The sequence below is a fragment of the Jaculus jaculus genome, chromosome 6 (assembly GCF_020740685.1).
Source record: "Jaculus jaculus isolate mJacJac1 chromosome 6, mJacJac1.mat.Y.cur, whole genome shotgun sequence".
Classification (NCBI taxonomy): domain Eukaryota; kingdom Metazoa; phylum Chordata; class Mammalia; order Rodentia; family Dipodidae; genus Jaculus; species Jaculus jaculus.
The window spans coordinates 149221613-149234856 of record NC_059107.1 but is presented as its reverse complement, the minus strand read 5'-3'; the positions used below and the strand labels follow the sequence as shown (position 1 = coordinate 149234856).

Sequence of the window (13244 nt, the reverse complement as noted above, 5' to 3'; positions counted from 1 at the left end):
CTTGCCAGCTCTGGTCCATCACACACGGACCATGATTTGGAATGTCACCGCATTCTAACATGCCTGCTTGAGGTCCAGACTTGGGAGGTCACCCATCCTTATGATTTGAGCCTCTTGCCTCAGAGGTGGGCTTACTCGACGGCAAACATTTTAGATGGGCCTGTGCCTGGGTGTGGTCTCTGAGGAGCCCACCCTTTCTGTCCAGATTTGGGGTGACTGACTAAAGACTGTCAAAGGACACAGCAGGGTGAATGCTGAGGCTCCCGCAGGCCTGCAGTGTGGGGTGGGGGGAGGGTAAGCCTTCCTGCCTGCTTTCATGACTTCAACCAGCTTCAAGCTGGCAGAGTCTGTTTGAAGAAAAAGCCTAAGAGGGGAGCGCAGTGCTCTCTGTTGCCAGAACTCCACTGTTCTTCCTCTGACAAGTGACTGGCCCCACTCCCAGCTGCCAGCCTTGCCCATTCCCACTCTGGTGACTGGCCAGTCACCATCAGAGGGAGAGAAGGTGTCTTGGAGTCCTGCCTCACAGCAGCTGTCGCCGTTCTCCAGTTTCTTAATCAGAATCCCTCTTAGCTCGGAAGGCAAAAGCTTTAGAGCAATTGAGAACACAGGTAACTCTCAGCTGCAAGAGATGGGCGCCCTGTGCTCCAGAGAGGATGCCTCCTGCCCACTTACCCTTGTCCCAGGCTGCCTTCTTTGCCACAGTGCCAGTGACAGTTCTTGGTTGTATTGTGGGGACACGATGCACCTTTCTCCCCCTTGGAAAGTTCTAGGAGCCGCCTCTCTATTCTGTCAGCCGCAGACTCTTATTCATTGTGATAACTTTTCACCTAAAGAGTTGTGCAGTTAATGAGCCTGTGGCTGTTACTTGCAAATAGGGGCCATTTATTCTGCTGTCTGGACAGAGTTTGAACATCACTTTTGGTACTCAGTAAGACAAAGCTCAGACTTACACCTTTCATTTATTGAGCACCAGCTTTGAATCCTAAAAGAATGACGGGGCTGGTTATCCCCACATTTATTTTAAACTGTGACTAAATCTAAAATTTCATTCTTCTTCTCCTTTGCTGTTTTTATTTATTTATTTCAGAAAAAGAGGTAGAGAAAGAGAGAGAGAGAGAAAAGGGCACATTAGGGCCTCTAGCCACTACAAATGAATTCAAGACGCACGTGCCACTTTGTGCATCTGGCTTATGTGGGTCCTGGGGCTCTCCAGCCCTCTCCATTGCTTTTATCATGAAAACCCAATTAATGGATTATGCACAAAAGGTCTAGCTAATTTATCATGAGATCCAGTATCTACTTTCTCTTTGCAGAACAGCATAGCTAAATATAAAGAGATACTATGTATAACATATAATTTTATCTTAAAATCATTTTCAAATATAAACATGTTATGAAATACCATGAAAAAGCTGGGCTTGAAAAAAAAAAAAAGTTGGGCTGGAGAGATGGTTCAGAAGTTACATGCTTGCCTGCAAAACCTAATGACCTGGGATCAATTCCCCAGTACCCACATAGAGCCAGATGCACAAAGGGGTGCATCTGGAGTTTATTTACTGTGGCTAGAGTCCTTGGTGCACCCATTCTCTCTGTCTCTTATCTCCTATCTTTCTCTACTTGTAAATAAATAAAAATATTTAAAAAGTAAATCTTTCAAAATGCAAATTCTCATGCCTTTTGGTTAATAGTTACTACTGCCATTTCTGGAAATTCTCTTAGTTCCTAAATTCTTTTCTTAATCATATTTATTTATTTATTTGAGAAAGAGAAAGAATGGGTGTATCAGGGCCTCTAGCCACTGCAAATGAACTCCAGACACATGCACCATCTTGTACATCTGGCTTTACATGGGTACTGGGGAATCAAACCTGGGTCCGTAAGCTTTGCAGGCAGACAGCTTAACTGCTAAGCCGTCTCTCCAGCACTCTAGTTTTTTAAAAAATTATTTATTTATTTGAGAGAGTCACGCAGAGTGAGTGTGAGAGAGAGAGAATGAGAGAGAGCGAGCACTAGGGCCTCTAGCTGCTGCAAATGAACTCCAGACACATGTGCCCCCTTGTGCATCTGGCTTAAGTGGGTCCTGGGGAATTAAACCTGGATCCTTAGGCTTTGCGGGCAAACACCATAACTGCCGAGGCATCTCTCTAGCCCATAGATTCTTAACATTTAGGAAAAACACAATTTTTTCTATATCCCATTCTCCTCAACCACAGAATCAAAATACTGTGCTGAAGAAAAAATTAATACCTATTAAGTATTCAATAATGTTACTGTTCTGTTCTAGAAGTTTTATTAGCATTTAAAGCTCTGCACTTGAAATGTCTTTACACCCATTGATCATTAAAGCATAATGAACCAAGTACCAGGGGAGCTCTTAATGATGCTAGCATTGAGGAATAATATTCCCTCTTAAGGGCTGAAGGCTTCTGCCTTGGACTGACATTAGCCATCATGAAAACTTAGAACAAAGCCCAATATGTAGAAGACCAGGCCTCTTTCAAATCTCAATCAGGCTGTAGGTACTAGACTTGCCTAATCGTTAGTCAAGGGCAAGATGTGTGGCCCACCCAAGTTTTATGGTTACTATATGACAAGTTGGTGGGAAACCGAGTAAGCATAGTGATGCAGCCAGACAAGGTTTTTGTTGGTGGTGGTGGTCGTTTTTAAAGACAGCATCCACCATCCTCTTGTTTCAGCCTTCTGAGTCCTAGAGTTTTGGGCAGGCACTGTCATACCCAGCAAGATCTTTCAGTTTTCTTTTGACAACTTATACCCTTTATATGCTAAGTGTTTAAGAATGGCATTTATATCACACACACACATGCACACATATGCAAATGCACACACACATCATATCAAATGCAAAATGAAAAGGAGCAGGTCATTTCAATACTTTTTATTTGAGTGTGAAACCATTCATATCTTGCACAACTGTACAGATAAAACTATTTCCATTTTAGCTGTAGACATGATTATCACACTGAGTGGTGTGATCGAACATTTTATTTACACAACAATTGCTAAAACATCCGATGTCATATTTCCATTTATTTCTTACCCATAGGGTAATAGGTCCACCATAATTGCTTGGTGCATCTTATAATACAGAAAGAAAACCTATGTTAATCTCTAACAAACCTCACAAATAGCTACAAAACTGACAGAAAAATACCTACAAAAAAATTTCCCAAAAGTACAATACATTTTTATTTCCACACATACACAGTATAGTATAGGCTCAAAGGCACAGCTTTGAAACTTTTTTTTTTCTAGCAAAGTGTCGGAAATTATTATAGTCTTATGAAGGAACCAGGAAAGTTGTTTTCACACTTGGTGCTTGGGAAATTAAAGTTTGGTCCATCAGCTTCACAAAGTTAACACAGCAGAGTGAGTATATACTCAGTGCCATAAATTCATTTTTTCACAGAACTTAAAAAAGAACCCCTCTCCTGCCTTTTGCTGATGCTAGCCATTGTGCAAACTTAGGACAACTCCTTGTATAGAACAGGTCCCTTAGAGACCCCAGTCAACTTAAGGCAATATAGATAGAGCAGGCCTCTTTCTTCCCACAAAACAGTGCTTCACATTCCAGGATAATTCAGGTATTGTGGCAGATGTGAGTCTAACAGGTCACCTAGCATATCCAGGAAGCAGTGGTGACACCATTGGGAAGAAGGGAGGCCAAGAGCATGTCTGAGGGCTGCTCAGTGTACAGTGAGGCGGCAGGCAAGTGGTAAGGGCAATGCTCTTGGTAAATTATGTGCCCATCCAAGAACATAAACCACATTCTGGCTCCGGTATACATCCTTCAAGACTAAAGAGCTTTTGTCAATAACAACAACAAAATAAGTAGCCTATAGGGAATGGTTGTCAGCACAACGCCAAGCCATGGAACAGAGGGAAAAGGCACAGACTGGCCTGCCCAAGATAGTACTCTATAGAAACATCAAGCCTGGTTGGCTACAGGAACCCAATCCCACTGACTTTTAGTAAGTCTTGTTTCTGAACTAAAGTCTATTCATCCCGTATGGAACATCCTTCCATTCATTAGGAAAATGGATGCTTAGGAACAGCCCACGAGTTATGATGTATAGAGATAAAGTCTTCTGGAGGGTAGGTATTGGGTTTATTATTATTATTATTATTATTAATTCTTAATATTAAATATGGATTCCTATGGTAGCAGTCACTTAGCCCATCCCGTGGAGGCCTCTCCGTTGATGTACGCAAAGCCAGGAAAGTGTTGCACGTGCTCGTACTCAGAATTCCTGCGCGTGGTCAGGGGTGTGTACATGTCACTAGAGTCTCCATACCTCGTGGAATGCACAGACGGGCTTGTGTAGCACGTGTTGGCTGTGGGCACCTCTGGCCATCGAGGAGTGACTGGGGTGGGGTGCAGCCTGGGACTGCTACTCATCAAACAAGGCTCCATCCGGGAAGTGGGGCTATTAAAAGGGTACTTGTGGAGGGGAAAGAAATCCCAAAAGTTAAGTTAGCTTGAAATTTCAAACACACAAATCGGTCATGTTCACAGTTTAACTTAAATTTCTCAAGATACTACTCCTGGGAGTTGATGGCAAGGACTAAGTGAATTTCTCTGCAAGATTGGACCCTGATCTGAGGAAGCAAGCAATGGGAGAAAGACAACAGATTGTACAGCCGGTGTCTGGCTCTGTGTGTGTGTGTGTGTGTGTGTGTGTGTGTGTGTGTGTGTGTGCGCGCGCGCGCGCGCGTGCCCGCTCACACACATGTATGCTAGTAACAGTGTGTTCACATAAGTATGAATGTGCGGCTGGATGGGTGTGAGTGTTATCATTAGCTATGGAGATATGGTCGGTCCTATTCCATCAGCCCAAAAGAACAGCATTGCCAAGTAAAACACAACGACGTTAAAAATAGCGTTTTGCAGTTGAATTCAATTATGAACTGCAGGCTAAAAGCAGGCTTTTGAAGAGAAAGCAAGTCAACAGCTTCAGAGGTTATTATTAGTGCCTATCATTTAGAGAACATCTTTCCTTTTGGTTCACATTCTCTGGAGCCCTGGCAGATATGCAAGTAGGAAATTCTAAATGCCTAGGCTCCATGTGAATATGGAGGAAGGAATCAAGAGGCGCCAAGGGGGGAGGCAAGGGGAAGGACGCCTTCGGGCAGGTGTTGGCAGCGACAAGAAGTGAGGAAGCCGCTCTAGAAAGGATTAGGCATGAGGGAAGGGCCTCTCAAGTGCTTCTTTTACATTCTTCACGGTTACCAAGACAGCTATGCAAATAAGCCCTTTCTAGAATGATGCGAAGGGAGGAAGGGATGGAACTATAGGCTCCCCTGGAGACCTCCCCTGTGCGGGGCAGTCTGCACAGAGATGTCCTTGCTGTGCTGAGGACCACCCCAACAAGGACAGGAGCCAATGGGGAAGGATGGCAAGGGCATCGAGGAGGAGAGTGTGACTTCTTCTGCTCCCCATCTGTCTTCCTGACAGCTGGAGAGTGGAACCCCAAGGGATTAGGTGGGAGGCTGCCTCCTGTGAGGGAGACAGACAGGCTGAAGGCTAGACAGCAAGGGAAGCGCTTATGAGAGCAATGGCTGCTCCCTGGAGTCTCCGTGGACAAGGAAACCACTCTGCCTCTAGGAGCTAGAGCCCGGGGGAAGCAGGGAACGGCGGCTCATAGGCCTAAAGTTTGTGGAGAGAATCAGCCTTCCTGAGTTCAAGAAGGAGGGACCCAAATTAGAGTGGTGAGAGCTTTCCCCCAGGTAAGATGGCATGCCTCACAAAGTGAAGTACAGCCACTTCACAGTCAAAAGAACAGTTAGAAAGAGGGAGAGGGGCGTAGGTGGCGTCTGGGAACTCAAGAGAAAAAGACCAAGGGCTGTTGCCAAGGAGACCGTGGACAGCACGCCAAGGCTTTCATAATCCCAAATCAGATCAGCAGCACTGGCGTAGGCCCATGTGCTGTGTGGTGTGCGGACCCACAGGATACTGCGTGTTGTAATGGCAGGTCCTCGGGTCCTCGGGTCTGTGAGGGAGATTCTGTCAAAGAAGAATCAGGATCCTATGTGTGCTAATCAAATCACATTAAGAAACATCAACTATTACAAAACAGTCTTTCGTTTTCAAAGCTGTTCCTTCCCCCTGCCAGCATTTTCCTAAGTAAGATAACCTGGGAGCATGTCACCTCAATCTTACGGGGCTCTTGGGGGCTCAGAGGCCCTCTCCTAGTCTTGTGGCACAGTGAGGTGGTCGGTCCTATGTGTTCCCTCCTCCTAGAAGACTTCTTGACCACCCTTTACTTAGCTCTCACCACATCTGCCATTTACTTCTCTTCAGATTTCTGCTCAAATAGCGCCTCCTTAGAGAGGCTTTTTTGTATATCCTGTCTCAAGAAGCCAAATACTCTACCTCTCTATCCTGTTGCTCTTTCAAAACTCTTTCAAATATGTTATTTTATTTATGAGAAAGAGAGACTCTTGAGTACACCAGAAGAGCCCCTAGCCACTGCAAACGAATACCAGATGTATGCACCACCTTGTACATATCTGGCTTCACATGGGTACTGGGGAATCTTGAACCCAGGTCCTTAGGCTTCGCAGGCAAGCACCTTATTGGCTGAACCATCTCTCCAGCACCAGATGTTTCCTTTTACTGGCTTATATCCATATGCTCTCAGTGGGGCTTTGTCTTGTTCATTCTGCGTTTGCAACATCTAGCATGGTACCCAGCACCTAGCAGGTGCTAAATGATACTTGGTGAATGGACGTTGGGACATCACCACTACAAAGAACTTTCGGGATCATGTAATCCAGTTCCATATTATGGGAATTAGAAAACTAGGACCTATGCCCAGTGTCACAGAGGAAGCTGGGGGAGAAGTTGGCACAGAAACCCAGTCCCAGCATGGCACAGTTTCCTCACATCAATCTGAATGGCCTAAACTTAGCTGACCTGCCTCGCCTAAACCACTGTTTTGTTTTGTTTTTGTTGTTGCTGTTGTTTGTTTTTGGTGGTGGTAGGGGGAAGTCAGCCCACAAAACTTTCATCCCTCTCTCTTCTTCCTTCATCAAACTCCCTCCTCCCACACACAGCCATGATCTGGAATGCTGACCAAGCCATTGCAGCCTGCTGCTCCAGATCACATTCTCCCTGACCCTGGCTTAGGTAGGTAAAATGTCACAGTATGGACTTGGCGCTCTCCCCCATGAAAACTCAAAAGTGTGTGGGTTTTGTGCCTTGTCCAAGGACCCTCTACACAGCTGTGCACAGAGTTTGTGTCATAGACTCAAAAGAGCAATTGCCTGGAAATTAGACTGGCTCAAAATATCTTCAGTATGACAATACAATTCTGTTACCAGCATGGAAAATTTTGTCCCGTTAGGTCAGCTAATTGCAAATGAGTCAGTGACTCGTTTTCCCCCCAAGTGTAAGAGACCATTGAAAAGCAAGATGGTTAAAATGCCTGCTGCCTTGGCCTGGCGATTAATGTGACCAATGAAGCTTCTATGTGGTCTGCTAGAAGTGGCAGACCCTGTCCCATGGCATCCGCCTCACCTTTCACACTTACATCTGGCCTCATTCAAGGTCCTTAAGCATGCTGGGTACAAACCTTGGGGTCCCGAGAGCTCAGCCTGGAATAAAGGCACTTTTTGTTGAGGGTCTATGAAAGGAAGTTACCATTCTCTGGGTCAAATCACAAGCCGTTGCTACTGATTTTACAAATGGAGCTAAAGCACCAGTTACCACCCCTAGGAAGAAGTGCTTGAAGGGTGCTGTAGATGTGTGTGTGCACATGTGCATGTGTGCATGAGTGTGAATGTGGTCAAAGTTGCCATCCAGTGGCTATGGCGTAAGTCCATCTTGGCTGTGATTGACTCTTAGCCTCTTTGGAACTGTATCAGGAAGTCTATTTTGGGAAACGACGCCCCACTCCAGGGGCTGACTTTCCTACACTTGGAAAGAGAAGAATGGGCCCTTTATCCCTGCCCCTCACCAAGTGGGCTGCTACTTGAGCAAGGGGTGAAAGGTGGCTGAGTCAGGAGCACAAACTGTTTTCCTATGAAAGGCAGCTCTCTCTGCTCCCAAGGCCATCTAGGGGCTACCCCAGCAGATTTCATCTTGGCTTCTGGAATGGAACATGGCTCCCCAAAACTATTTTTTTCAGTCAGTCTACATCTGCTGAGCGTCAAGATTAATTGAATGACTATGTGTAAAACAGGCTTCCTTGTAGTACATTTTCGACATGCGTTAACTACTATTAATGTTCTTCTTTCCTGAAAGCATAGGATTGTAGTCCATTAATGACTAACCATCTGTTCCTATCTCCTATTTTATAGGTGAAGGCGAAACAAGGGAAATTTCCTGCTTGAGGTTACACAGTAACTTAGTACCAGAACAGGGATCCATTCATTTATTCATTCATTCATTTCATTAACAAGTACTTCCTGAGCAGTCACTAAGGGCCAACCTCTATTCTGGGTGCTAAAAGTGTGATTAGGAGAAAAGACGGCCTGGCTTTTGCATGTGAAGAACTACTACAATGAGGGAGACAGATAATAACAATTAAATAAAATATAGCAATGTTATAACTTTGTGACAAAGGATAGTTATAAATGCAAGTAATGTTCTGTCCAGGAGCCAGGCCCTGTTCCAACCTTTATTAACTCCCTTGATCCTCACACAGCAACCCTATAAAATAGGTGCTACAATGATCCCCATTTTTCAGATGAAGAAATTGAGGCAAAGAATCTATCAGAGGCATAGCTGGGATTTGAACCCAGGAAGGCTGGCTATGCACTTGAAGACTTTTGCAATATTATGGTTGACTGATTTTTTTTCCCCTTCATTTCTCTATACCAGTCCCAAGATGCTATTCCAAAGTGGAGTGTCCTAAGCAAACTTTGTAGCACCATTGTCCCAGGGCTGATTTGGGCCAGGCAGCTAGTGATGTTGCAAGTGGACATTCTTGAGAAATAAGCAACTTCTTTCCAGTCCATTCTAAGTGGAGTCTAGCCATAGGGCTACTGGTTGATCACAAGACACTTGAATACTAGGACTCCAGGTCACATTCATGGCTCGTAACAGAGTTAAGGGCTCTATGGTCATGTACTGAATGAGACTCAGAAATATTTACCTACTAATTTATAAGTTATGGGAATTCAAGATAGGCTGGGGGTTTACTTTGTATTAACCATTAGCAAACATGTTATGCAAATGAGTGATACCTACATGTGGATATAACATATTCTATGTTAAAAAATGAGGGAGCCTGTAAATGCTGGGATGCATATGATTGCTGCAGTCCATAGATGTATGCATTAGTTCTTTCACGCCAACCTAACAGGTATTTATTTGCAGAAGTGACTTGCTGGGTACCAAGTGCATTTCTTTAATGACATTGTATAATTGATTTTTCATCAATTCAGATGGACACTCTTCCCCTACCCCTATGAGCATGAGTCTGCTATAATAAAGTCTGAGATTTATTTAATCAGAATTGAGGCAGCTTGACCTCTGTCACAGAAAGGTAAAACTAATGAGCCTTGCAGTGATTTTTTTCCTCAAAAGCTCAACCTCACACCAAAGAACTGAGAAAGGAAAGAAACAAGGTGTCATGGAAATGTGCTGCTTCTCTTTGTTAATTTCAAAGTTACTGAGAATACTAGTGCTGACCTCTTGGGTTGCCTTCTACCCACCCCACCCCACCCCAACATCAAACACAGTGGCCTAAGTACCACTGCCTTGGGTCTTGAGTGAGAGTTGGAGAATTTGCACATGCATCTGCTTTGCCACTTGATGCATGATGTGCACATTTGCCCAAACCATGCACTATGATGCTGACTCCTTCCACACTGCTTTCTGAAGCTGCAGCCTTGTCTTTAAGAATGGGAGAAAAATGCAGTCTTCCTGAGGTTATTATTGAAATTGAGTGAACCCATTAATTTCAAGGTGCCTATAACAGTGCTCCTTGTATAAATGTTAATGAAAATTAAAAGCAAAGGAGGCTTTGTAGATAAGACCTTCACTAGGAATGGGACATTTTCAACACTGATCTTGTTCATCAACTTGGATAGAGATGTAATTAACTTCTACCTCTACCTGCCTTACTTGACAGATGGAGAACTAACTCATGTGTATGTGGCTCTGTGTTAAAGATAGGAGGGTATCAGGGGCCAGAGGGTCACAAGGCATGATGGGTGGACAGGGTGGCTCAGGTCCCTGGGGCCTTTCATACTATTTTAGATATAGTCCTTGAGCTTTTCTATTAAGACCAGCTATTGAATGATGGTGTTCAAGTTGGGGACTACTGTGGCTTCCAGAGTGGATGCTGCAGACCTATCTTTGATCACCAGAGTCTACATGGGCCTTGAGAAGAACTTGGGGTCTTTTTACAGCAATGACTTTAAGAGTATCATCCCTCAGAAACAGCTCCTGAAATTTCCTGGGGTCAAGGGATGAAGACACAAGAAAGGAGGGGAGATAATGCTGAGAACTGTGCATTAGTGATGTTGTCTATTCACAGCAGAACACTTCTGCCTCCTCGCTACTTTATCTGGGGAAGCTGGAACAGTGCTTGCACACAGTGGGCACTCAGTATCCACTTGAGGGATGACTGAATGCATGAATGAGCTGCATAGAGTGTGCTGAGCATAACCTGAGTAGCAATTCTAAGTTATTCAGGGCATCCCACTGAAGAGCACAGACTGTACTCCCAGGAGAGACTACACCAAAGGAGCTGGCATCTGTGTGACGCAGTCAGAGACTTGTAATGAATGCCCCAGGTGATGATTTAGTGGCATCAACTTCTTGGCTTGTCTAGGGATTAAACCAGAGCTCCCCTTGGTACAATGTGGAACTCAAAACAGACGGCCTGTTTGCCGTTAGTGCCTGTGTGTTGTGGGTACATTCTCCTCAGTGCTTCCCTCTGAGGCAAGTCTGTGTGCTTACAGCTGATGCAATGTGGCCACCATCCTGGCATCTATCCTGCTATCACACCTCTAGGCTCCTGGAATAGAGCCATCTGCCCCCATCAGTCCTCTTTCTGGCTCATTCTATTGAGGGCCCAAGAGCTCTATGGAGAGCTCTCTTTCTTAAGGATATCTCTAATTTTGTTTCCTCTGGCTTAAAACTCACCCGTGGCTTTCCACACCTATCGAATAGAATGAGCATACTCTGTTCACCCACATTTACCCATGCCATTGGTTATGCTTTTGGTTCCTTTCATACAGTCATCTGCCCATTAAACACAGTGAGAGGGTGGTGCTTGTGAGACTGGGTGGGAGCCATGCTGCTTGGGTTCTAATCCCTGGACAGATTACCCTGAGTCTCACTTCCTCTTCTGCAAGAGTTAGACAGAAGTTATAGAAAGTGTTCAGCATGGAGCCTGGCATGTAGCAAGTGCTTGGGAAAAGTAAGCTGTTCCCTTTGGGTGGGGTGCCCTGCCTGTTATCTGAGGATCTAGACTTAATCTTTACCTGCAAGGAGCTTGAGGGCTCCTGCAGCATTACACAGGAAAGTCACTACTTAACAGGCTGTGAAAAGTGTGACTGAGAGGGCAAGCCCATAGTGGCACTAAGTAAGGTCCTGGAGGAAGGAAGGGACGCTGTCAGGAAATGCCACAAAGGCTGTAAGATGCCGCCCTGGTTGATAAGCGGAAAAGACTCCCAGCCAGAGAGAACAATGGCTGCAAAGACATGGGGAGGTCCGTGCATGCAGGGCAACCGCACACAGGCTGGCATGGCCAGGACAAGGGGTGGGAGTGGTAGGTAGGCCAGAAAAGAAACAAACATTAAGAAACATGCCAAAGAATTGAAGTGGACCCTGAAAGCATTGGGATGCCCAAGAGAGAATGCCATGGTCATTGGGCTTTCTCTGAAAGACACTCCAGCTGTAGAGAAGGGCAAACCCCAGAGAAGAGACCACCAAGAAAGCTCTGTCTCACCCAGATTAGCAACAGGGAAGGCCTGAGCTGAGGCCAGGACAGCCAGTTGTAGACTTCTTAGACTGTAGAGTTGAATGGATGATCAGCTATGTTTGGGGCCAACATACAGGAAAGTATCTAAACCAAGTGGAATGCCTCCCACTGGTCAGCCAGGTGCCACCTCAGTGTCCCAGCACCTCAGGCTGCACAGGGCCCAGTTTGTTAGGTAGTGAGATTAGAATGATGGAAAGAGGGTCCATTTCAGGATTCTCCTGGTTAAGATTCCATGTGGGCCAGACTGAAAAGAAACTGACCTAGGAGATCAGCTAGCATGGTGTTGAGATCTTGGCAGAACACCATGAGTTCATGATGGAAAGGAGACTCAAGGCCCAGGGTGAGGATGGCTGCCCAGAAAAGGCCAAACAGAAGCCCAGCTGATGTGATCCTGATGTCAGAGAGGTCAGAGAGAAGGGAGAACTAAAGAGAATTATTAAGCAACTCTCAGATGCCTAAGGGAATGTAGCATGTGATTTGCTGGCTGAGCATCCACAGGGGCCAGTCACTGGGGGGGGGGGGGGACAGAAAATTGTTGATGAAAAGTTTGTGCTGTCCTTGGGGACACAGAGGCCACATACACACAGTCTATGGAGGGTTTTACGGGACACACTTGACTGGACTGAGTACCATGCAGCCCAAACCAGCAAGACCCCCCCCCCACTCACCTGTGCAGAACTCCTGTGGTAAGGGGAGTAATGGAGCGGCCCAGAAATGGCCGTGTCATGGGGGAGGGCTGAATACTGGCTCTGCATTGGGTGAGGATGCTGGTTGCCATAGCTCCCATAGTTATAGCTTCCCGTGTACCTAAAATGCAGCAAGCACATTGAAGAGTGTGAGTCATAACCGGGAGAAAAGTCAGTTTGACACCTTTAAAAAATCAACCCAATCTATTTTTTTTCTATTTTTTCCCTTTTTTGTCCCCTCCTCCTGTATTTCTTTTCCTTGATTCGCATCATCCCTGTGGCCTTGTTGTGGTAGGCTGGAAACCCCAGGTTGACTTTCTTTCTCCCTCAGCACTCGTGATGAGCACACACTTAGGGGAATAGAATCTGACCCTGAGCAAAACATGGCATGATGGAAACCACCTTCTCCCATTGCGCCAAACAGCCCCGATACATCCTGAAGTCAAAAAGGAAAAAAAAGAGAAGAAGTTGTTTATGTGCCCTCATTCCTCAGAGCTCTGCTGGACCACCATGGGAAGGATGGACATTTTCTACAAGTCCTGGCCTGGGGGAAAGGCCCTGGCCAGGTTGACCAGGCATCAGAGACCCTGGTTTGGAGCCA

At 45.5% G+C, this 13244-nt stretch overlaps 1 protein-coding gene across 1 annotated transcript in view; it reads right to left on the bottom strand.

Annotated features, from left to right (window-relative positions):
- Positions 1–2881: 2881 nt before the first annotated feature.
- The window catches only part of Rfx4 (regulatory factor X4), a 185243-nt gene continuing 174880 nt past the window's right edge, over positions 2882–13244 (bottom strand). Inside the window, exons 17-18 of the mRNA XM_004650240.2 lie at positions 12626–12764; positions 2882–4459 (exon numbers count right to left, since the gene is read on the bottom strand). Of these exons, the coding sequence (XP_004650297.1) occupies positions 4187–4459; positions 12626–12764 (412 nt within the window). The 3' untranslated portion in view covers positions 2882–4186. The remainder of the gene's footprint in view (positions 4460–12625; positions 12765–13244) is intronic.